Source organism: Phascolarctos cinereus, unplaced genomic scaffold (assembly GCF_003287225.1).
Source record: "Phascolarctos cinereus isolate Bilbo 61053 unplaced genomic scaffold, phaCin_HiC Scaffold_4;HRSCAF=312, whole genome shotgun sequence".
In the NCBI taxonomy this organism is placed as follows: Eukaryota; Metazoa; Chordata; class Mammalia; order Diprotodontia; family Phascolarctidae; genus Phascolarctos; species Phascolarctos cinereus.
The window spans coordinates 457,790,927-457,814,548 of NW_027555847.1; the positions used below are offsets into that span (position 1 = coordinate 457,790,927).

General features: G+C 34.8%; 1 protein-coding gene across 7 annotated transcripts in view; it reads left to right on the forward strand.

The window, feature by feature from the left end:
• STAU2 (staufen double-stranded RNA binding protein 2) overlaps window positions 1-23,622 on the forward strand; it is a 431,723-nt gene that overhangs the window by 36,229 nt on the left and 371,872 nt on the right. For 6 of the 7 annotated variants that reach the window (XM_020971016.2, XM_020971017.2, XM_020971014.2 and 3 more), the window contains exons 2-4: window positions 6,900-7,105; window positions 8,248-8,378; window positions 20,556-20,715. In XM_020971016.2, coding sequence (XP_020826675.1) covers window positions 6,922-7,105; window positions 8,248-8,378; window positions 20,556-20,715 — 475 coding nt within the window. In that variant the 5' untranslated portion in view covers window positions 6,900-6,921. Of the gene's footprint in view, window positions 1-6,899; window positions 7,106-8,247; window positions 8,379-20,555; window positions 20,716-23,622 lie in introns of those variants that run through there. The other variant, XM_078153359.1, reaches the window with a different exon arrangement.

The window sequence follows — 23,622 nt, forward strand, 5'->3', positions numbered from 1 at the left end:
TAATTTTAATAAATAAGAACAACAGCATACAGCCTTGTCATTCATACTCCTTTTCCAATCTTAAATCAATCATTTGTTCTATGTTAGATTCTAACTATTGCTTCTTGACCCACATACAGGTTCCTCAGGAGACTAGTAAGATGTTCTGATACTCCCATCTCTTTGAGGACTCACCACATTTTGTTGTGATCTACACAGTCGAAGGCTTTGTTGTACTCAATGAAGCAGAAGTAGATGTTTTTCTGGAACTCCCTTGATTTCTCCATAATCCAGCAAATGTTGGCAATTTTGTCTCTAGTTACTCTGCCTCTTTGAAAACCATTCTACTCTTTTGGTAATTTTTGGTTCACATATTGCTAAAGCCTGGCTTACAGGATCTTAAACATAACCTTGCTGGTGTGGAAATGAGCGTAATTATTTGATAATTTGAATATTCCTTGGCATATCCCTTCTTTAGTATTGGGATTCCAGTGGCTGTAGTTGTGTTTTCCAAATTTGCTGGCATATTGAGTACAACACTTTAACTGCATTGTTTTTTAGGATTTTAAATAGCTCAGCTGGAATTCTGTCACCTCCACTAGCCTTATTGTTAGCAATGTTTCCTAAGGCCCACTTGACTTCTTTCTCTAGGATATCCTATGCTGGATCAGTAACCATACCTTAGTGGTTATCTGTGATGTTAAGATCTTTCTTGTATAGATCTTTAGTGTATTTTCACCACCTCTTATTCTCTTCTGCTTCTACCATTTTTGTCTTTTATCATGCTCATTTTTGCACAAAATTTTCCCTTGAAACCGCTGTTTTTTTTTTGTAAATAGTATTTTATTTTTTCCAATTACATGCAGTTTTTGACATTCATTTTTTATAAGTTTTTGAGTTCCAAATTTTCTTCCTTCCTTCTGTTCCCTACTCCTTCCCCAAGACAACAAGCAATCTGATATAGCTTAAACATATGCAATCATGTTAAACATATTTCCGCATTAGTCATATTGTGAAAGAAGAATCAGAATAAAAGAGAAAAACCACAAGAAAGAAAAAACAAAAAGCAAAAAAAGTGAAAATAGTATGTTTCGATCTGCATTCGGATTCCATAGTTCTTCCTCTGGATGTGGATAGCATTTTCCATCATGAGTCTTTTGGAATTGTCTCTGATTATTGTATTGCTGAGAAGAGCTAAGTCTATCATAGTTGATCTTCACCAATGTTGCTGTTACTGTGTACAATGTTCTCCTGGTTCTGTTCACTTCACTCAGCATCAGTTCATGTCAGTCTTTCCAGGTTTTTCTGAAATCAACTTGCTTATAATTTCTTGTAACATAATAGTCCATTACATTCATATACCACAATTTGTTCAGCCATTCCCCAATTGATGGTCATTCCATCAATTTCCAAATCTTTGCCACCACAAAAACAGCTGCTATAAATATTTTTGTACATGAAGGTCCTTTCCCCTTTTTTATGATCTCTTATACAGACCTAGTAGTGGTATTGTTGGATCAAAGAGCATGCAGTTTTATAGCCCTTTGGGCATAGTTCCAAATTGTTCTCTAGAATGGTTGGATCAGTTCACAACTCCACCAACAATGCATTAGTGTTCCGATTATCCCATGTCTTCTTCGTCATTTATCATTTTCCTTTTCTGTCATATTAGCTAATCTGATAGGTGTGAGGTGGTGTCTCAGAGTTGTTTCAATTTGCATTTCTCTAATCACTAGTGTTTTAGAGCATTTTTTCTTTTTTGCAAGGAAATTAGGGTTAAGTGACTTGCCAGAGTCACACAGCTAGTAAGTGTTATGTGCCTGAGGCCGAATTTGAACTCAGGTCCTCCTGACTCCAGGGCCAGTGCTCTATCCGCTGAGCCACCTAGCTGCCCCTAGAGCATTTTTTCATATGACTATGAATAGCTTTAATTTCTTTATATTTTGAAAACTGCCTGTTCATATCCTTTAACTATTTACCAATTGGGAAATGACTTGTATTCTTGTAAATTCAACACAGTTCACTATGTATTTGAGAAAAGAGGCTTTTATCAGAAACACTGGTTGTAAAAATTGTTTCCCAGCTTTCTGCTTTCCTTCAAATCTTGATTGCATTGGTTTTGTTTGTGCAAAACCTTTTTAATTTAATGTAATCAAAATTATCCATTTTGCATTTCATAATGTTCTCTATCTCTTGTTTGGTGATATCTCTAATTTTATTGAAGAGATATCTGTCTTTCCCATTCTATTGTTTTCTTCTGTTTCTTTGCATTGCTTATTTAAGAAAACTTTTTTATCTCTCCTTGCTATTCTCTGGAATTCTACATTCAGTTGGGTTGGGGCCACTAGGTGTCACAGTGGATGGTCAGGAGGACTCATTTTCCCAAGTTCACATCTGGCCTCAGATGCTTACTATCAGTGTCACCCTAGGCAAGTCACTTTAAATTGTGTGCTTCAGTTTCCTTGAGAAAGAAATGGCAAACCACTCCAGTATTTGCTAAGAAAACCCCAAATGAGGTCACAAAGAGTTGGACACCAATGAAACGACTTAACAACAACAAAAATATCTTTCCCTTTTGCTTTCCTTCTTTCCTTTGGTATTTGTAAAGTATCATCAGTCAGCTATTTTGCTTCCTTGCCCTTCTTTTTTTCTTTAGAATGTTTTTTGTTACTGTCTCTTGTACAATATTGTAAACCTCTGTCCATAGTCCTTCAGGCACGCTACCAAATTTATTCATCAGCTCCACTTCATATTTACAAGGAATATTATTTAGGTCTTATTTATATGGTCTGATAGTTTTCCCTATTTTCTTCAATTTGTCTGAATTTTACAAAAATATTCTCACGATCTGATCCACAATCATCTCCATGTCTCATTTTAACTGATTATATAGGATTTTTCCACCTTTAGCTGCAAATTATATAATGAATCTGATTTCTATAGTGACCATCTGGTGATATCACCTTTTGGTGTTGCCTTTTGAGTTGTTAAAAAGTGTTTATTATGAGCAATGAGTTGTCTTAACAAAACTCTATTAGTCTCTGCCCTGTCTCATTTTGTACTTCGAGGCCAAACTTGCCTGTTATTCCAATTATCTTTCAATTTCCTACTTTAGCATTTCAATCCCTTGTGATGAATATTGCATCTTTTTTGGGTGTTATTTCTAGAAGATATCGTAGGTCTTCATAGAATTGATTAATTTTGGTCTCTTTGGCATAGTGGTTGGAGTATAGACTTGCACTACTGTTGAGCATTAATGTTGAACAGTTTCCCTTGGATTCAAACAGATATCATTCAACCAATTTTGAAATTATGCTCCAGTACTACTTTTCTCACTCTTTTATTGACTATGAGGCCTATTCCATTTCTTCAAGGAATTTTTGCCCATAGTAGCGTATGTAGTGGTCATCTGAATTCATTTCACCCAGTTCCATCCATTTAAGTTCACTGATACCCAAGATGTCGATATTTAATCTTTCTGTCTCCTGTTTGATCACATCCAACTTACCTTGGTTCATAGAGCTTACTTTCCAGGTTCCTATGCAATATTAGTCTTTCAGACTTTCATTTTGGAACCAGATGCATCTGCAACTGACCTTCCTTTTGGCTTTGCTCCAACTGTTTCATTAGTACTGGAGCTACCTGTAGTTGTTCTCCACTCTTCCCCAGTAGCATATTGGACACCTTCCTACCTCAGGTCTTCCAGTGTCATCTCTTTTATCATTTTAGTACTGTCCATGGGGTTTTATTGGCAAAGATACTAGAATGGTTGGCTATTTCCTTCTCCAGCATATCACCTTGTGTCAGAACTCTTCACTGTGATATGTCTGTCTTGGGTAACCCTGCACAACACAGTTCATAGTTTCATTGAGTTATACAAGTTCCTCCACTATGACAAAGCAGTGATCCAGGGAGAGTTTTAAGTCAATACTTTGCTTGTAAGAGTAGTTTTCTTTAAATAGCTTTGATGTAACCTTATTCTCACAAGTTTTCCTTTCCACCCTTAGACTTCTTTCTGATTTGTCAACCCTTTCCCCAGTATTGAGTTTGTACCTAAATTATTGATTTGTTGTTCTTTCTTTTATTTATTTAGTTATCTAATTTCTTTGCTTGGTTCTCTGCATTAATTCTTTTCCCTTCCTGTAAATTTTATTCTCTGGTTCATGGTCCTTATTTATTCTTTCTTTATCTTTTTGTGGTTCTCGTGATATTTAAACTTTTGAAGTACTGATTTTGAGCTCTTTTCAAATAAATTTGTATTTTGTTATTACCTTTATAGATTTTGCTTTTTTTTAGATTATCTATTTTTTCTGTTGTGCCTCAGTCTTAGAAGCATTGATTCATTAGGTATTGTGGACCTCAGTTTCCTCATCTGTAAAATGAGTGGGTTGGATGAGGTCCTTTCAGCTTCAAATTCATAATCTTATGATTTTTTCTTGGCTTACGTGCACAAAATCATCACCTAGAGTTTTAATGGCAATGAAATGGTATGTTTTGGTATAGTGGGTATATTTTTTTGCTTTTGTGTCATGTGATAAACTTCACAGATGCAAGGTACCCCAGTATATAAAGTACTGCACAAAAGGCCCAACTCCTGTGTTTGGCTAAACCTTTTTGCCTAAAAATTTTTAGGACAGATAAAGATATCTTCCCCCCACCCCTCCTGTGTAAACAGGTTTCTGGTATATTCTTTTCATGAGATGATTTCAAGTGGAAATCATATACACATGTGATTATATAGATGCACACATACACATTATATATAGGTATGCATGTACATATATGTTAATATATGTATAGGGGCATAGACCTGGGATTTCATTAGTGTAGAAACTTCTAGGGGAGGAAATTCCTTCTTCCAATGCTATAATGGTACAAATTGGCACCTTTGCTATCATGCTACAAGTTTTAGAAAGGGATTGAAAAAATTAAATCTTGGCCACCTCCCCTCCTCCCATTATCACGAATTTATTTCTTTCTCCTCTCTCCCAGTGAAGTGAAAGAAAAACAAAACCCTTGTAGCAAATATATATGGTCAGGCATAACAAATTCTCACATTATCCAGGCCCTCAAAATGTATTTATCGTTCTGCATATTTAGTTAGGCAGGTGTTCTTAACCGTGTTTGTGTCGTGGACCCCTTTGGCAATCTTGTAAAGCCAATGGACTTTACATCAGAATAATGTTTTTAAATACGTAAAACAAAGTATATATGATTACCAAGGAAACCAGTTATATTGAAATAACAGTGATCAAATTATTAAAAAAAAAACCCACAACCAAGTTACCTAGAGCACTTAGAGGTTAAGGGATTTAATCTCAGGGTCATACAGCCAGTATGTGTTGGAGACAGTACTTGAACTCAGATTTTCCTGGCTTTGAGGTTATTCACTATGCCCTGCTGCCTTTCAATATAAACATATTATTCATTATTCCTAATATATGTGTTTTATTTCTGGAAGGAGATTAAAAAGTATAATGCAGGGTCCAAAAGCTTGTTAGGACTTATATTCAAATACCTCTTATTTGGTACTCAAATACTGCTCAACCATTTCTTTCATGCTTTATCAGCTTTCCCTACTCATTAAACTCAGTGGTTCCCTATTGATTTTAGGATAAAATATGAACTCCTCTGTTTGCCTTTTAAAGCCCTTACAACTTGGCCTTGGCACATTTTTCCTGTCTCTTCAGGTGTTATTCTCTTTCTGCATACTTTTGTCCTGCCCACATGGCCTTCTTTCTGTTCCTCATACATGACTCTTTATCTCTTTTTTCTTTACCTTTACTCTGGCTGTTCCCCATACCTAGAGCATGCCTTCTTCACCTCTCCCACATGGAATTCCTCTTCTTTCAGAGCTCAGGGGCAAAACTACCTTCTCCATCCTTTTTGTGCGTCATAGACCCCCCTTTAGCAGTATGGTGAAGCCAGCCCTTCTCAGAATGTTTTTAAGTTCATAAAATAAAATCAATTGTATTTCAATATAGTTATCACAATATGGAATAAAGCAAAAAACCAAAACCCAGTTTACTGACCTCAGGTTAAAAAACCTATGTGCTACATTGACATGATTTTAGAGTTGCTTGATCATAATTTTTAATTGATGTAATGGCTACTAATACTTCAGTGTATACTGTAATTCAGTAATACTAATATTCAAGTTTTCCTTTGACTACACTATGCCAAATTTGTAAGCAAAAAAAATTCTCTTGGGTGGACATATTTAAAGAAATCATTAAGCAAAACCTTTTAAAGATTTATTTTTTTAGTATGAATAATTATTCTCCAATTCATCTGTTTTGTAAGTATAGATTTTTGTTTTTAAGCTTTATTAAAAAGTGAATTGCTTATATGTCTTGCATATATACTCTGCTGTACTCCCTACCCATAACCAGAACTTTGTTTCAAAACCAAAATATCTAAGTGGAATGGTGCTGTTTCTTAAAAGTAGATAGTCAAAAGGAAAATGAATATGAACATATTTATTTTTGTTTTTAAGAGAGAAAGCAAATGAGCTCAAGATGACATTTGTCCTTGTAATATTTTCATATGCTCTACATCTTTTTGCATGAAAGGTAAATATTTAGCATAGTAGAATTGTGAATGTTGCACAGTACTTCTGGGAATACAATTATGATATGATGTAAGACTGGGGAATCTTCTGATAAATTTTAATTTTTTTTCCTTTTAAAATTTCTTGTTTCACTTTAATAGTGGATAACCAAGGAATTTATACCATCTGCTCTAGTCAACCATGTAATTAACATTGTAACTCCATAATGACTAGTAATTTTGTCATTGATGACTGCTGAATGTGCAAGGTTCAAAATTTGTTTCTCACATTGAGTCATTTTATACTTTCCTTATCTAACCAATTTTCTGAAATAAAAGAATAACTTGCCAAATATTTGTTTTTATTGCAGTGATAGACAGTGGCAAGTTAAAATGCAGACTTCAGTAAACTTCACTGAATGTACCCTCTCTCCTACGGTGCTATCCCCATCATTAACATCTCCAAGTTCTCTGAGTCTGCAAGGCACCATGAATGGTTCAATTCCAGAGTTAGCTGTCAATTGTAATAATCATGTCATCGGTCTGTTGGATTCTGCTCCTTCTAAGAACTTACCTGGTAAGGCTGTAATTTTCTGATAAAATGGTTCATTATCATGATTTTGGTCAATTCATTATATCTAGTTCATTTGGGCCTGGAAAAGAATGATGCTGAAAGACTATAGAAAAATAACTGCTCAGTTTAGCCTGACCACAGAAAGTTTTAAAGTGACTAATATGCTTAGATGAAGTCATTTTATTCCTTTTTACATCCCATTCTCTATCTATTCTGAGTATTTCCTGAAACGGGGAATTTAGCTAAACAGTAAGTAAGCCAAGGTATATTTTTCATTTTTTATAAATTTTTTGTTATTAGCTGGCAGTGATTAATGCTGCTGCTTCTTTTTTTACCCTAATGAATACACTGGTTTAGTATGATGGATAAAAAACAAATTAAGAAGATCTTATATTTATAAATTTATATAGATGATGACAGGAAAATGCAGGATAAACTATATTAACAGGGTGTAGAAAATGAAACAGTTCTCAACATGGTAAGAAAAATTGAAAGTAAATGGAGGAGAAAAAAAAGGTAGAAGTTAATAATAGTACAATAGTGAAGTAGAAGTATGAAATGTTATGGGAAGAGAATTAGGAAGGGATTTGGGAGACCTTGTTCCTTGTCCTCCCTCTCTACTAACTTGTGTAAAGTGGAAATCCTTTCACTCCTTGTGGGGCCTCATTTGATTAGATTGCTAAACCTCTTCTACATCTCACATTCTTTGACTCAGAATTATGTTAAGAAGCTAATGAGGAAATAAATATTTTATTAAACTTCTACTTGGAAGTTAAATTATTTGACCTTTGAACCAACAAGCTTTTTTTTAGTTAATGAAATTTTAAATTATGTTACAGATTTTATAAATCTGCTGCCATATATAGCATTATTAGTTATTGAGGGGAGGGAAAAGTTTTTTGTTTTTACTTGATAGTTATTTTGTGAATGATAAATTATTTCTGTTGCATGTAATGGAAAAGGTAAAAAAAGATTTTCAGAGTTACATAAATTTTACTCAGTATTTTATACAGGTGTATGGTTTTGGTAAGATTAATAATCTGCAAAATGTTTTTTAAAAATACATTTTTTCATTTTTGCAAAGTTTTATGAAGTTGTGAAGAAGGTATTTCTCCATCAAAACTTTACAGATTCTTTATTTACAGCTCCTCTCCAAGATAACATGGCAAACCCCAAAGAGAAAACTCCAATGTGTCTGGTAAATGAGTTAGCCCGTTTCAATAGAGTTCAACCCCAGTATAAGCTTCTGAATGAAAGAGGGCCTGCTCATGCCAAGGTAAGGTTACAATTTTAGGTTGTGAGCAATACCTTAAGTTCTGCACAGGTTATTTTATGATCTGGCAAGCTGCTTAATAAAATAAATCAAATATATAATCTTAGATTTGTCTTTTTCCCTTTTTTGGCTTTTTTTTTTAATGGGGAAGGGCTAGAAGCATGGGGGCTGAAGTCATTTTTTCTGTGTTGAGGTAATATACAATTAAAGGTAGAATGAATTGAAACAGATTTCCCTTCTTTAATTCCCACCCATCGTGCCCATTTTTTTTTGTCCATAATATCTAGATCTAAAAAGGGCAAATCCTTCTAGTACTCATGAGCCCAAATATAGCAATGAGCTAAAATTTTCTTCATTCTAGAAACTATATGAAATTGAGCCTTTCCTCTAGCAATTTCAATTATCAACCTTATCCAGTGTGATTTTTATTTCTAAAATTCATCTAATTCACATTATGTTGGGTATGTTAGTATTGAAACCAAATGATTTATTATTATCTATATGTTCATTTTTAATATTTATTTTCCCAAGGAAGCAATTTAGAACATATAAGTTATTCTTACAGAATATACCCATAATACTGTCTTAGATTTTTACTTAAAAAATCTTAATACATTGGCAAAACTACAAATTTAAAAATATAAATGTTAAACTATGTTACTTTCATGTTATTTTTTGGAGTTAATCATCTACTCTAGGAAATTTGAGATTATGATGGCATGGTTACATTTTAGGATTAGTCCTGAAGTCAACGATTTTCTAGGATTTGAATATGAGAATTATGGATTATCTATTCTCTTTACTTCCCTTTCTTCTTCTTGTGCTTTAATCTTGTGTTGCTTAATTGCTCACTAGCATCTCTTTCTAAATGTGGTTCAGGTAAGGAAAAGAATAAAACTAAAATTTGTCATTTTTAAACTCACTATCAGTGGTTTAAAGAGATTTAATGAACAAAAAGATGAAATATGTGAAGGATTTTATTTATAGTCACTCCTCATTTAGTCTAAATAAATTGATAATTGCAGCTATAGGTAAAGAAAAACTGCTAATGAGTAAACATTAATGGAAAAAAGAGGCCAACACCTCTTCACATTATATTATTTAAATTCTGGCATTGCCATTTACCAGCATTACTTGCTTCTCTGACCCTACTTTTTTTTATCTGTAATTCAAGGGTACTGGAGATAATTTCCAAGTCTCCTTTCACCTCTGTTAGTTCAAGAATCTTTAAAAGGAAATAATTTTTACAAAAAATCTGGATCAGATTTATAATATTACATAACATTTTCAGTAGATTTAAAAGCAAATTAATGAACAATAAAATATGTTATTTTCAGTTCATATGTTTTTCTAACAGTTTGTTCATTATTCAGTATGGTTTTTAGCTACCATGGACAATAGAATTTAAAGAAGAAATTTTTTTTGATAACTTAGTTTTGACCTTTTCATTATTTTCAGTGGGGCTGCCTATAATTATGTGCTGCTATTAATTTAGTCTTGGCTCTGTAGCTTACTTAATCTACTATTCTAATAACATTCTGCTGTTGTTTTATAATACGTAGTATGTAACTAACTGTGATTATTATCATTCAAGCAGTCCCAGAGTCCCGGAATATCCTTATTTTACAGATGAGGAAACTAAGGCTTAGAAAAGAAAAGTGACCAGCGTGTCCAAGATTAAGTGGCAGCATTAAGACTTGCATGAAGTTCCCTTGACCCTTAGATGTGTTTTCTAGTGTACTAGGCTGCCTTAGTTTTAGACTTTTAGACTGATATTTTGGTAGTGGGACTTCAGGAATTTTAAGTTTTAGATGTAGTAAATCCTGAGTGTGCTTTTCAGTGTTTCTTGGCCCAATTGTTGTAGGTTAAAGTTGAAAACTTACTCTTTTTTTTCTTCCATTTTTATATTCTACACTATACCAAAAAAAAAAGAATATTTCCATATCTAAAATAGAAGAGGAAAAATGATTGTATGTGAAACTATAAGTCTCATGTATAGCTGGCTTTTAAAAAATATCCAACAAATTCTATGTTACTTTCAAAACTGTCCTGCTTTTCTTTGTTTTCTTTTCTACCTCCTCCTGTCTTTTCTGTGCATTCTTTTAAATAGTTCAATTAACTTATTTTCCTCTTTTATGTTTTTTATGGGGGCGGGGTGCTAAAGGGGCGGTTCTATTACTGGCCCTACTCTCCTGGTTAGTGCTTGGGTGACTGGAAGAAGGATTGTACCCTTGACAATGATAGGAAAGTTCAAAATGTGGGAGGATTTGGAAAAGAATGATATAAAATGATCTTGCAAAGGACTCTAAAGAAAAATGGTTAGATAGGTAGGAAAACTAGGAGAAAGCAGTGTAACAAAAACTTGGCATGGAGAAGATAACTAGGAGGAAGGGTTGGTCAGCAGTATCCTATGGCACAGAGAGATCAAGAAGGATGAGGCTAAGAAAAGGTTATTGAGTTTAGCAATTATGAAATTGTTGGTGACCTTAGGGAGGGCAATTTGATTTGAGTGGTGAGATTGCCAAATTCAAGGAGTTGAGAAGTATATTGCAAGGGATGTGAGGAAGTGGCGATAACAAGGGTAGGTAGCTTTTCCTGGAAGTTTGTCTGTAAAAGGGAGGAGACATATAGAACAATGTATTAAGGGAATGTGGGGTCAAATGAAAGTTTTTTTAAGGTTGGAGGAGACCAAGCATGTTTGAGAAAGTTTTAGTGGACCATCCTGTCGTCCAGATTTACTTTTTTTTTTCTTTTTGTTTCTTTGCTAGGCAGTGGGTTTAAGTGACTTGCCCAGGGTCACACAGCTAGTAAATGTCAAGTGTCTGAGGCTGGATTTGAACTCAGGTCCTCCTGACTCCAGGGCTAGTGCTCTATCCACTACACTACATAGCTGCCACTTAGCTGCCCCGCCTCCAGATTCACTTTGAACAAAATTCTTACTGTTAGCTAGATATTGCTTAGAGCAGAGGTTTCAAATATACTACTTCATTTGACCCACAACACTCTGGAGTGCAGCAGATTAAATGTATTAAAATGTAATAGAGAAATGTTTAACAAAATACATAAAATACAATAAAATGTAGATAATATTATATTTTAAAGCTAAATTAATATGCAGGCCTCAGGGATCCTTATGTACATTTTAGTGGTGCCCCCTTCTACTTTGGTTTGACGCCATTGCCAAAGCTTGGAAGAGGCCTTGTAACCAGCTGCAGCCATTATTATGCATGTTTTGGGCACAGTCTGTTCCATCAGATTTGTAGCTCTTCAACTGAATGTCTGTGAAGGATAAGGATTAGATTATTAGTCGATTCATAAATTAAGTTTCTTTTTGTTATTTTGTAAGATAATTATTTGCTTATGTCAGACTTTATTGCTTTATTAAAAATGTAAAATATATGAAAGTATTGACTGAGCCTGACTCCTCATTCTTGACTTAAACAAAAAGAGGGAGGAATTAGAAAGTATGTGACAGACAAATATGAGGAAAAAAGACTAAAACCATCATAGATCTTGGAAGGAAGAAAATTCAATTAAAAACCTAGAGCACAATCAACTAAATCAACAGGGAAGATACAAATATTAGTGGGGAAGATGAGTAAGAAGATATCTAAAAGGTTACAAACATGTCTAAACAAATATTCCACACAAAGCATATTCAGCCAGTACCTAATGAAACATAGAACCCTGTATATTTCCAAGAGAGCATGTAATTTCAGCAAGATGTTCCCAGATGACTCAAAGAGAGAAATCAGAATCTTGAGAGAAGTTAGATGGGAACAAATGGAAGAATTTATGGCCTGCGCAGCAGGAATAATTAGTAGAAAAAAACTTGACTTCATAGTGCCAAGTTGCTCCAGAGAAACAAAAGGGAGGAAAACAGATTGATTGAGAATATACTGAAGTGAAGGACTGTCTGGAAAAAGAGAAGCAAAAAAATAACTTTAAAAGAAGACATGACGTCTATATAAATAAAACACATTGATCTTGAAGGCAGGATGCGTAGAGACACTTAAGGATAATGTCTACCAGAGGAACATGGAAAAAAAAGTAACCCCAAACTCTGTACACCATAATGCAAGAAGTAAATAGAAGACACTGTCCAGAACTTCTAAATACATAAACCAAAGCGCCAGTTTAAAGAATCTACCTTTGATCAAGGTTGTCAGCCTCTTCTCATGCTGATGAACTTGCTTTTCATCAGTCTCAGTCCCTGCCTCAGGTTACTTCTGGAGGGATGGGACTGGCCTCAGCTGGATGTCAGTCCCCTTTCATTAAGGCCTGGTACAACAATGCCATCCTTCCTTCCCAGCTATTATCTCTGTTCTTCAGTTCTCTGCATGAGCTGAGTCAATATCTACTTTTTTTTTGCAGCTCAGAGGACAGGAGAGTAAGTGTTATAGGCAGAGTTTCTGTCACCTTGGGATTCCTTACCTAGGGAATACTTCAGGTAGTACATAATTCCCCCCGTTCCTCCCCTCCACATCATACCTTGTCCTTCACCTCAGGAGTAGAGTTGAGGTCCTCTGCTGTTGCAATAGGATGCTGAGGGAAGAGCAGGGACAAGGTGTGCTAGCAAAGATAACAACAGGAGTGAATTCCTTGAGTAGTTCCTAAAGAACAAGTCTGTGGTTTGGTTTGTGTGCCCAGCCTGTGTTTAAGGCATGTACGGAGAGGTGAAGTGCTAAGTTAGCACACTAGGGAGTAGTATTATCCACTATCAATTCATAAGTCTATTACCTTGTTGAGTAATCTTCCTTGTTTTCTTATCCTGTGGGAACAGTTGTAATTGAAACTTTGGCCCATAATTCCTCTTTCAGGGATTTTGAGAGTTATTGGGGGCTGGAGAAAATGTTCTTCATCTTGTTGATTACATGATCCCTGTCTACTGATGCTAAATTTACAAATAAGTAGTTGCCTTAATATGTTTAATGTCTAGAACAGTTGGGGGTGAACAATGCATATTTCTCATCATTAGGGAATTATTTCCCATCAAAGGACTGTGTATAGATGAGAAACTATAATAATTTTGTACTTTCTCTTTCCATTCTTCTTTTAAAATTATTAATACATAACAGAGCTACTTCTAGGCCTTCTGTCTAAATAGATTCCCTCTACGACACCTGATGATGATAGAGTTCAGAGGAGACACATGTATCGTTTCTCCGTGTTTAAACATAAAAATACATGCTTGTTTAGACCCTTGGGATTGTTTTTTCCTGTTTACCTTTTTTTGTGTTTCTCTTAACCCCTGTGTTTGAACTTCAGTTTCTTTTCAGCTCTGGTCTTTTCATCAGGAATACTTGAACATCCTGTATTTTATTAAAGGTCCATTTTTGCCCCCATTTAGGATTATAGTAAAAATTTTAGGGTAATTTATTATTGGTTTTAAGCCTACATCTTTTGCCTTCGGGAATATTATGTACTAAGTTCTCCATGCCTTTATAGTAGTAGCTACTATGTGTGAATCTGACTATGGCTCCTTGGTACTTGAATTCTTTCTTTCTGACTGTTGCCATAATATTTTTTTATTTGACCTGAAAGCTCTGGATATGGGGTATAATGTCCCCAGGAGTTTTCATTTTGGAGTTTCCTTCAGGACATGACCAGTGGATTTTTTTGTGTTTCCATTTTGTCCTCTTGTTCTAAAAGATCTAGGTAGTTTTCTTTAAATACTTCTTGAAATATGATATTTAAGTTCTTTTTTTGGTCATGACTTTCAGGTAGCCCAGTGATTCCTATTTTTTTTTCTTCTTGAGTGGTTTTCTAGCTCAGTTGTTTTTGGTATGAGAGACCTTATATTTTCTTCTTTTTTTTAGTCTTTTGACTTTTTGAAAAAATATTTCCTGTTTTCTCATAAAATCATTGGCTTCTATTTGAATTATTCTAATTTTCACTGAGTTTATTGCTTGGGCAAGGCTTTGTATCTCTTGTGCCAAGCTATTACTTTCCTTTCCAATGACTTCTTCCATAGCTCTCATTTCTTTTCTTTTTTTTTTCCTATAGAATCCTCATTTTATTGACAAAACTTTTTTTTAACTCTTGCTTCATCTTTTCCAGGTATTCTATTTAAATTTATGCTCAAGCCGCATTTTTCTTTGGGGCCTTGCCTGTAGATAATTTTGAGCCATTTTCTTCTTTTGCTTCTATAAGTTTTTAGCATCCTTGTCAACATAATAGCTTTTTATGGTGGGTTTATTTTTTGTTTGCTTATTCTTCCAGCCTGCTTTGTGACTTTGTATTTTGTTAGTGCCAGCAGGTATAAGCAAGTGTGAGATGATACTACTACTAGCATGAAAGGGAAACTTTATTGTGAAATAGATATTCTTGAGAGGGGTAGTGTGGACCAGTGGTCTGAGTACAAGAGAGGTCTAAGAACTTTAGAACTTTTGCTAGACTGGTTAGACTGGACTGTTGCTTTATATAATTTTGTGAAAATGCAGTATGGCTTTGGGTAACTTAAATTCTGTTTCCTTGTTTGTAAAATGAGACTCATAATACCTATTCTATTAGGACATAATAAGTAGTGACTCATTCAAGTACTAAATATTATGTTGACTTTTAGTAGTATAAATTTTCAGTAATTGCCAGAACAAGAACAGTATGCCTCAATTTGGAATTTGTTTGTAAGCTAGCAAAAGATTTTGTAGATCTATCACATGATTCTTGTGAAGATTATTCTCAGGCAACATGGTTTTCTTTTATTTGTATTTCTATTAAAGCTTAAAATGAGGGTAGAAGAGAAGTCAATAATAGTAACTAATTTTTATGGCATTCTAAGGGTCTAAAATAATGCAATGTAACAAATATTAAAGCCCCTATTACATGTGGAACACTGGATTAGATACTAGAAGAGATGCAAGGTTCAGCTAAGATTATAGGCTTTGTGCTTCCTGGGAACTTTGTTTAGTAGAGGAGTTTATAATGTAGATCAGGGATTCTTCACCTTTTTTTTCCTTTTTTTTTTGGTGTCATAGACTCCTCTGACAGTTTGGTGACTCCTAAGGATCCCTTCTCAGAATGTTTTTAAATACATAAAATAAAATACTTAGAATTGTGAAGGAAACCATTTATTGAAACATAATAGTGAAAGGATTAAATATCAGGTGAATGATAAAGGAATGACAAAACAGGTGCGCATATACACATATACACACATACTCTTCCTAATCTCAAACTATATGATTAAGTGGAAGTTATCTTGTCAGTTGTTAATGTATAAATATATATGAAGTCAATTATTTCAATCTATCGATAGTATTTGCTGATTTTAAAAAATCTTCTCTTTTTTTCTTTTAAAAGTATTCTTTGTTATGTGAGATGGCTCTCAGACTAGCAGGACAATATTGGAACTACCACATTAAATTTCATATATACTTAAAAAATCCAAGCTGTGTATAATAGAAGTACATGGCTTGACAGACAAGACTCCTTTTTTGTTCTTCTTAGTGTACGGAAATATATAGATGGCTAGCTAGCTATTATATATGGAAATACCCCATTCTTGTCAACTTCATAATTTAAAAAAATATGATCAGGTCAAGGACCCAGTGGGGTAGTTGGCTGTTTTGTAGCAACCCTTACCAGCTCCTCTCTGTTCCCAAGATGTAGTTGTTCTGATTTTTTTTTTTTGAAGGAGAAAGACTTCAAATTATAGATGGATGAGATTGATTGCTTTCAAATACTAAAGTGTTCAGATTGACCTGTGACCTACTGGATGGGTACCTGCTGGCAGTTTGCCCCTTTGATCATTTCCTCTCTTCCTAAATCCCGCTGTCTCCTTACCTATAAGCTGCGTCCCTACTGCCATCAAATATACCCAAATTTCTTCTATCCTTAAAAAAAACCTTGGCACGATCCTACTATCTCCTCAAGATATCTAATATCTCTCTTTGTATTCCAAAGTCCTTGAAAATGCTATTTGCTTCTCTAGCTCTTGTAATCTGGTTTTTTCCCCACTAGTGAATGGAAACTACTCTCTGCAAGGTCACCAATGATTTTATTGCTAAATCCAATGGCAACTTATCAGTCCTCTTTTTTCTTGATATGTCTTCAGCATTCAACATGGTTTATCAGCCCTCCTTTTTGATACTTTCCCCTCTGTGGATTTTCATGATACTGCTATGTCATTGTTCTGTCTCCCTTTTTGTGTGACTGTTCTTAGCCTCTTAAAGAGTAATCATTCTGATCCTGACTCCTGTGTTGTGGTATATCCTAAGGTTTGGACCTGTCAGGGGCAGGCCTGACTTGGGCTGGTATCCTGTTCAAGTTCAATTTTAGAATGAAATGATGTATTCATAGGTCATTCAGCAATTAAAAGAAGGAAGTTTACTGAGCTATAGCATAGAAAGGATGCTCAGCAAGAATATTTTAGTGCTTAGCTTGGGTAGATGTGGTTCCCCTGGTTTTCATATGGAAATGTGTCTGGTTGTCAGGGTAGGATATAATGATTTGCATTTTGGGGCATCTTCCGAGTCCAAAGGGTCCCCACCCCATGTGGGTGGGCCTTTTTTATGCCTTTAGGTGGCCAGAAAGGCAAGTCAGTAGGTCAAAGGCTACCAGAAAGTTAAGTCAAGGGAAGTGCAGCTTGAACCATGTACCTCTTGGTCTAGTCTCAAATCCCAGATACAGCTTTGTTGCCTTTTATTAAAAAACTTGCCTAAATCATGTTGTAGGGAGAGAGGGAGCCCTGATAGATAATTGTTGCTATTACACTCTCCTTGTTGGGTTTTCATGACATTGATCTGTCATGGTTCTCTTTCTCTCTTTCTGACTGATCATTATTGTTCTCTTTTGCAGGTTCATCATCTGTGTCCTGACCTCTGATCCTGGCCTTCCCCTCTTCTCTTTCTCTACATTCTCTCTTTTGGCAATCTCATCATCTCCTATGGATTCAGCTATCATCTCTATACAGCTTATTCCCAAAACTGTATTTCTAGCCCTTATCTTTCTCTTGAGCTCCGTTTGTGCATTTTCAGCCTTGTATTTGATATGATCACCTGGATATGTGATAGTCCAAAAGAAATTCATTCTCTTTCTAAACCCATTCCTTCTTCTACCTTTCCTCCTTTTGTGAAAAGCACCCCATTCTTCCCGTAGTCATCCTTGACTCTTCATTATCTGTCATCCCATATACAATTAATAGTCAAGTCTTATTGATTCAAGCTTTTTGATGTCTGTCTCCTGTGTCTTTTTCTTTCTGTTCATAGCACAATTACCCAAGTTTAGGTAGGCCCTCACCATTTTTCAAACAGACTATTGCAATAGCTTCCTAATTGGTCAGAAAGACCAATTTTGCATTGTTTCTTCTTTCTCTACTCTCCATGCAGTTGCCATGTCAGTGTCCTTAAAGTACAGGTATGGTGAGGTCAATGACTTTCTCAAGAAGCTTCAGTGGCTCCACATTGCTTTTGGGATAAAGTCCAAATTTGTCCAGTTAGTATTAGCTTTTTAGGTCATAAATGCATTTGGAGCTTATCTTTGTACATTATTTTTAGTGTTGGTTTAAACCTAATTTCTGCTAGATTCCTGTCCAATTTCCCCAGCAGTTTTTGTCAGATAGTTAGTCCTTCCCCCAGGAGCTGGGATCTTTGAGTTTGTTGAACTCTAGGCTACTAGGTTCATTTGCTTCTGTGCATTATGTCAAACAGAACTCTTTTTTGTTTCATTGTTTCATTTCGTGTATTGTATACACCAGCCAAACAGGTGTACTTTCTGTTTCCTTTATGTGACATTCTGTCTCCCACTTCTATGCCTTTGCATGGGAATGGAAGTTTATAGGTCCTTCAATAATGCATTAATATACTTGTTTTCCCACAGCCCAGCCAAAATGTGAAATTTTCCTTCTTTTCCTCAACTTTGGCAATCCAATAGGTACGAAGTGGAGCCTCAATGTTGCCTTAATTTGCATTTCTCTAATGTAATTTAGTGATTTGGAGCATTTTTTCATATGTATGTTGATAGCTTAGATTTCTTTCCTTGAGAACTGCCTGTTCATATTCATATCTTTTGACCATTTATCAACTGGAGAATGGCTTTTATTCTTATTAATTTCAAACAGTTCCTTCTATGTCTTGGAAATGAGACCTTTATCAGAGAAACTTGCTACAAAGATTTTCCCCTGGTGACTGTTTCCCTTATAACAACCTTAGCTGTGTTGCATTTGCAATATGAAAAAACTTTAAAATTTTTTTGCAATCAGAAGTTTCTATTTTATCCTTTGTAGTCCTCTTTATCCTTTGTTTAATTATAAACCTTTCCCCTATATATAGATCTTAAAGGTAATTTCTTCCTAGTTCCTCTAACTTGTATGTATATGATATGACTTTTTATTTTTAAGTCATGTATGTATTTGGAACTTATCCTTTATTTGATATTTAGCATTGTTCTTAACCTCATTTCTGCTAGACTGCCGTCCAGTTTTCCTAGAAATTTTTGTCAAATAGTGAGTCCTTCCCCCAGAAGCTGGGATCTTCGGGTTTGTTGAACTTTAGGCTACTAGGTTCATTTGCTTCTGTACAGTATGCACCTCATCTGTTACACAGATTAAACTCTCTATTTTTGAACTGTTGCCAAATTGTTTTTGATGATTATTGCTTTCTGGTATAGTTTTAGATATGGTACTACTAGGTCTCCTTCCTGCCTACTTTTTTTGTTATTTCCCTTGAGATGCTTTACTTTACTCTTTAGGAGATGGTATTTTGCCATACCAAACAAAATGCTTTTTTATGATTTCCAAATAATAAATTCAGTGGGACCTTGTGTTCTCTGGATCTTTCAGTCAATTTTGATGATCTGCTGTAAAATATCACTTATAAAACCCTTTCTTTCTATATCAAGTGTATATACCCAATGAATGTATAGATATTTCTCATAAAATTTCTTTACAGATAGGAAAATAGGTATATGATTTAGTTGATTGGTGGGTTTCTTGTACACTTCTTTTTGGTATTGGTATGGCCTGAGAGACTTTTTTTACCACTTGGCTATTTTTCCCTCTTTTAGATATCTTGAGAGTTAGTCCTTCAATGTTCTCAAAATAGCAGAGACCCCCTTCTATGCATCCGTGGTCTAGTATAGCTATTTTCTTTGTTGCTATTTCCATTTCCTGTATAAACACATTCAAGATGGTGATACTAAGAATCCAAATATAGTAGCTCCACTATCTTTGATGGTGAAAATAATTTATAATAGTTATTTGCAAACCATTTCTATCCTTTGTCAGTTTGTTGTCCTCTTTCCAGTTTCATCTTTATGTCTGTCTGACCTCTTCCTCTGAGAGTTTGTGATAGAAAAGAGGAAGAAATTTAGGTCTTCTCTGATATGTGCCCCAGATTTTTAGGAGAACAGATTTACTTTGCCATGTGTATTTCTATATATGCTTTAGTGAAGATAATTTGAATGATATTAAAAAGATGTTTCCATTTTATTACAAAATCATGTTCTTTTTAATTTATTTTTTCCTCACGTATACATTAGGGGACCCTATCAATGCCAGCCTCTGCTGATATGGCAGAAGACAGAATTTGGTGTTTATCACTTAGAGTTACTGCAGTGGATTGAAGTTCTAGAACCTTCGTCTTCTTCTTTTTTTTTTTTTAGGCAATTGGGGTTAAGTGACTTGCCCAAGGTCACATAGCCAGTAAGTGCGAAGTGTTGTATCGGAGGCCAGATTTGAACTCAGGTCCTCCTGCTTCAGGGCCAGTGCTTTGTCCACTGTGCCACCTAGCTTGCCCCTAGAACCTTCTTCTTTTGAAGGATACTGAGTAGTTATATAACCCAGTTGGAAGAAATTCACTCAATCTCTTTGGACATCTTTGCTTTCTAGGATCATAGACTTATGGTTGGTAGGGACCTTAGGCATCATTGAGTCAAACCTACTTATTTTACAGAAGAAGAATCTGAAGTCCAGAGAAGTTAAGGAACTTGCCTAGGGTCACACAGCTGTTAAGTATCTGAGGCAGGATTAAAACTTAGGTTTTCCTGCCTCCAAGTCTAGCACTTTGTCTACTATACTACATTCCTTTTTTATACAATTTGTCAGGTTGGACTAGATAATCTTTACAATCCCTGCTAATGCTCAAATTCTATGATTCTATGTATTTATTTTTCAGACAGGTAACATTTCATACATACTTTCTTACTGGAAAGCTTTAATTAATTTTTTCAATTTTTTTGAAGATGTTCTCAGTGCAGCTGACTCTTGGAGAACAGACCTGGCAGTCCGAAGGGAGCAGTATAAAGAAAGCCCAACATGCTGCTGCCAACAAAGCCTTGAGGGAAACTACCCTTCCCAAACCAACTCCTCGACCTCCCAAAAACAATATTAATAGTAATCCAGGTAATCCAGTGATGAATTGTTTCCTTTTCTTCTGTTATATTTATGCCTTTTCCTTGTGTGCTTTTGGAAAGAAAGAAGAGCTTTGGTTGCATCGTAACAGACTAGTTCTGTAATCAACAAGGATTTTTAGAGTGATAAATTGGGAAACAACTGAGTTATATCAGTTAAAGGTTGAAGTTTAATGGTGGATACTGAGGTTTAAAACAATTGCTTTAGCAGAGTGCTACATTTGCCTCTCCAGGATTTTGTTTTAAAGAGTCAGCAAATACAGCAGAGGGAAAGAAGGTGGGGGGGAGAGCATTGTTTGAACCTTACTTTCATCAGATTTGGCTCAAGAAGGGCATAATATAATCAGTTAGGTATAGAAATCTAACTTGCCCTATAGGCAGTAGGAGGGAAAAGGGAAAGAAAAGGGAGGGGAAAGAAAGAGGGGGGGAAAGAAGGGAGGGAAGAAGCAGTAAGACTAAAGGGGAAGAAAAGGGAAAGGGATAATAAAAGGGGGAAGGAACTGAAGGAAGCGGTGGTCAAAAGCAAAACACTAGTGAAGGGGGGAAAGGAAAAAGGAGAAAGGAAAGCATAAATAGGGGGAAAAAAGGATGGAGAAAAAGACACAGATAGTAATCATAACTGTGAATGTGAATGGGATGAACTCTCCCATAAAATGGAAACGGATTGCAGAATGGATTAAAAACCATAATCCTACCATATGTTGTTTACAGGAAACACATTTAAAAAAGAGTGACACATACAGGTAAAGGTAAAAGGCTGGAGCAGAATATTATGCTCAGCTGAAGTGAAAAAAGCAGGGGTAGCAATCCTGATCTCAGACAAAGCAAAAGCAAAAATAGATCTAATCAAAAGAGATAAGGAAGGAAACTACATCCTGCTAAAAGGCACCATAGACAATGAAGTAATATCATTACTAAACATATATGCACCAAATGGTATAGCATCCAAATTCTTACAGGAGAAGTTCAGGGAGTTACAGGAAGAAAAAGACAGCAAAACTGTACTAGTTGGGGACCTGAACCTCCCCCTCTCGGCACTAGATAAGTCTAACCACAAAATAAACAAGAAAGAAGTTAAGGAGGTGAATAGAACATTAGAAAAGTTAGGTATGATAGACCTCTGGAGAAAACTGAATGGGGATAGAAAGGAATATACTTTTTCTCAGCAGTACATGGCACATACACAAAAATTGACCATGTACTAGGGCAAAAACCTCACAATCCAATGCAGAAAGGCAGAAATATTAAATGCATCCTTTTCAGATCATAATACAATAAAAAATATATGTAATAAAGGGCCATGGAAAGATAGACTAAAAAATAATTGGAAACTAAATAATCTAATCCTAAAAAATGATTGGGTCAAACAAAATCATAGAAACAATCAATAATTTCATTCAAGAGAATGACAATAATGAGACAACATACCAAAACCTATGGGATGCAGAAAGCAGTTCTTAGGGGAAGTTTTATATCTCTAAATGCTTACATAAATAAAATAGAAAAAGAGGAGATTAATGAATTGGGCATACAACTAAAAAAACTAGAAAAAGAACAAATTAAAAATCCTCAACTAAACACCAAATTAGAAATATTGAAAACCAAAGGAAAAATTAATAAAATTGAAATTAAGAAAACTATTGAACTAATAAATAAAACTAAGAGCTGGTTTTATGAAAAAACCAATAAAATAGATAAGCCTTTGGTTAATTTAATTAAAAAAAGAAAGAAGAAAACCAAATTACTAGTATCAAGAATGAAAAGGGCAAAGCTACCACCAAGGAAGAGGAAATTAAAACAATAATTAGGAATTATTTTGCCCAACTATATGCCAACAAATTTGACAATCTTAGTGAAATGGATACATATTTACAAAAATATAAATTGCCCAGATTAACTGAAGAGGAAGTAAAATACTTAAATAACCCCATCTCAGAAAAAAATTGAACAAGCCATTGATGAACTCCCTAGGAAAAAATCTCCAGGGCCAGATGGATTTACATGAATTCTATCAAACATTTAAAGAACAATTAATTCCAATACTATATAGACTATTTGGGAAAATAGGTGAAGAAGGAGTCTTACCAAATTCTTTTTATGATACAAATATGGTGTTGATACCTAAACCAGGAAGAGTCAAAATAGAGAAAGAAAATTATAGACCAATTTCTCTAATGAATATAGATGCAAAAATTTTAAACAAAATACTAGCAAGTAGATTGCAGCAACTTATCACAAGAATAATACACTATGACCAGGTAGGATTTATACCAGGAATGCAGGGTTGGTTCAATATTAGGAAAACTATCAGCATCATTGAGCATATCAACCAAAACCAACAGAAACCACATGATCATCTCAATAGATGCAGAAAAAGCTTTTGATAAATACAACACCCATTCCTATTAAAACACTAGAAAGCATAGGTATAAATGGAGTCTTCCTTAAAATAATAAATAGCATTATCTAAAACCTTCAGCAAGCATTATATGTAATGGGACAGGCTAGAAGCATTTCCAATAAGATCGGGGTGAAACAAGGATGTCCATTATCACCACTGTTATTCAATATTGTACTGGAAACTTAGCTTTAGCAATAAGAGAAGAAAAGAAATTGAAGGCATTAGAATAGGCAAAGAAGAAACAAAGCTATCACTCTTTGCAGATGACATGATGATATACTTAGAGAATCCTAGAGAATCAAGTAAAAAACTACTTGAAATAATAAACAACTTTAGCAAAGTTGCAGGCTATAAAATAAACCCACATAAATCATCAGCATTTCTATATATTACCAACAAAGCCCAACAGCAAGAGATAGAAAGAGAAATCCATTTAAACTTACTGTAGACATTATAAATATTTAGGAGTCTACCTCCTGAAACAAACCCAGGAACTCT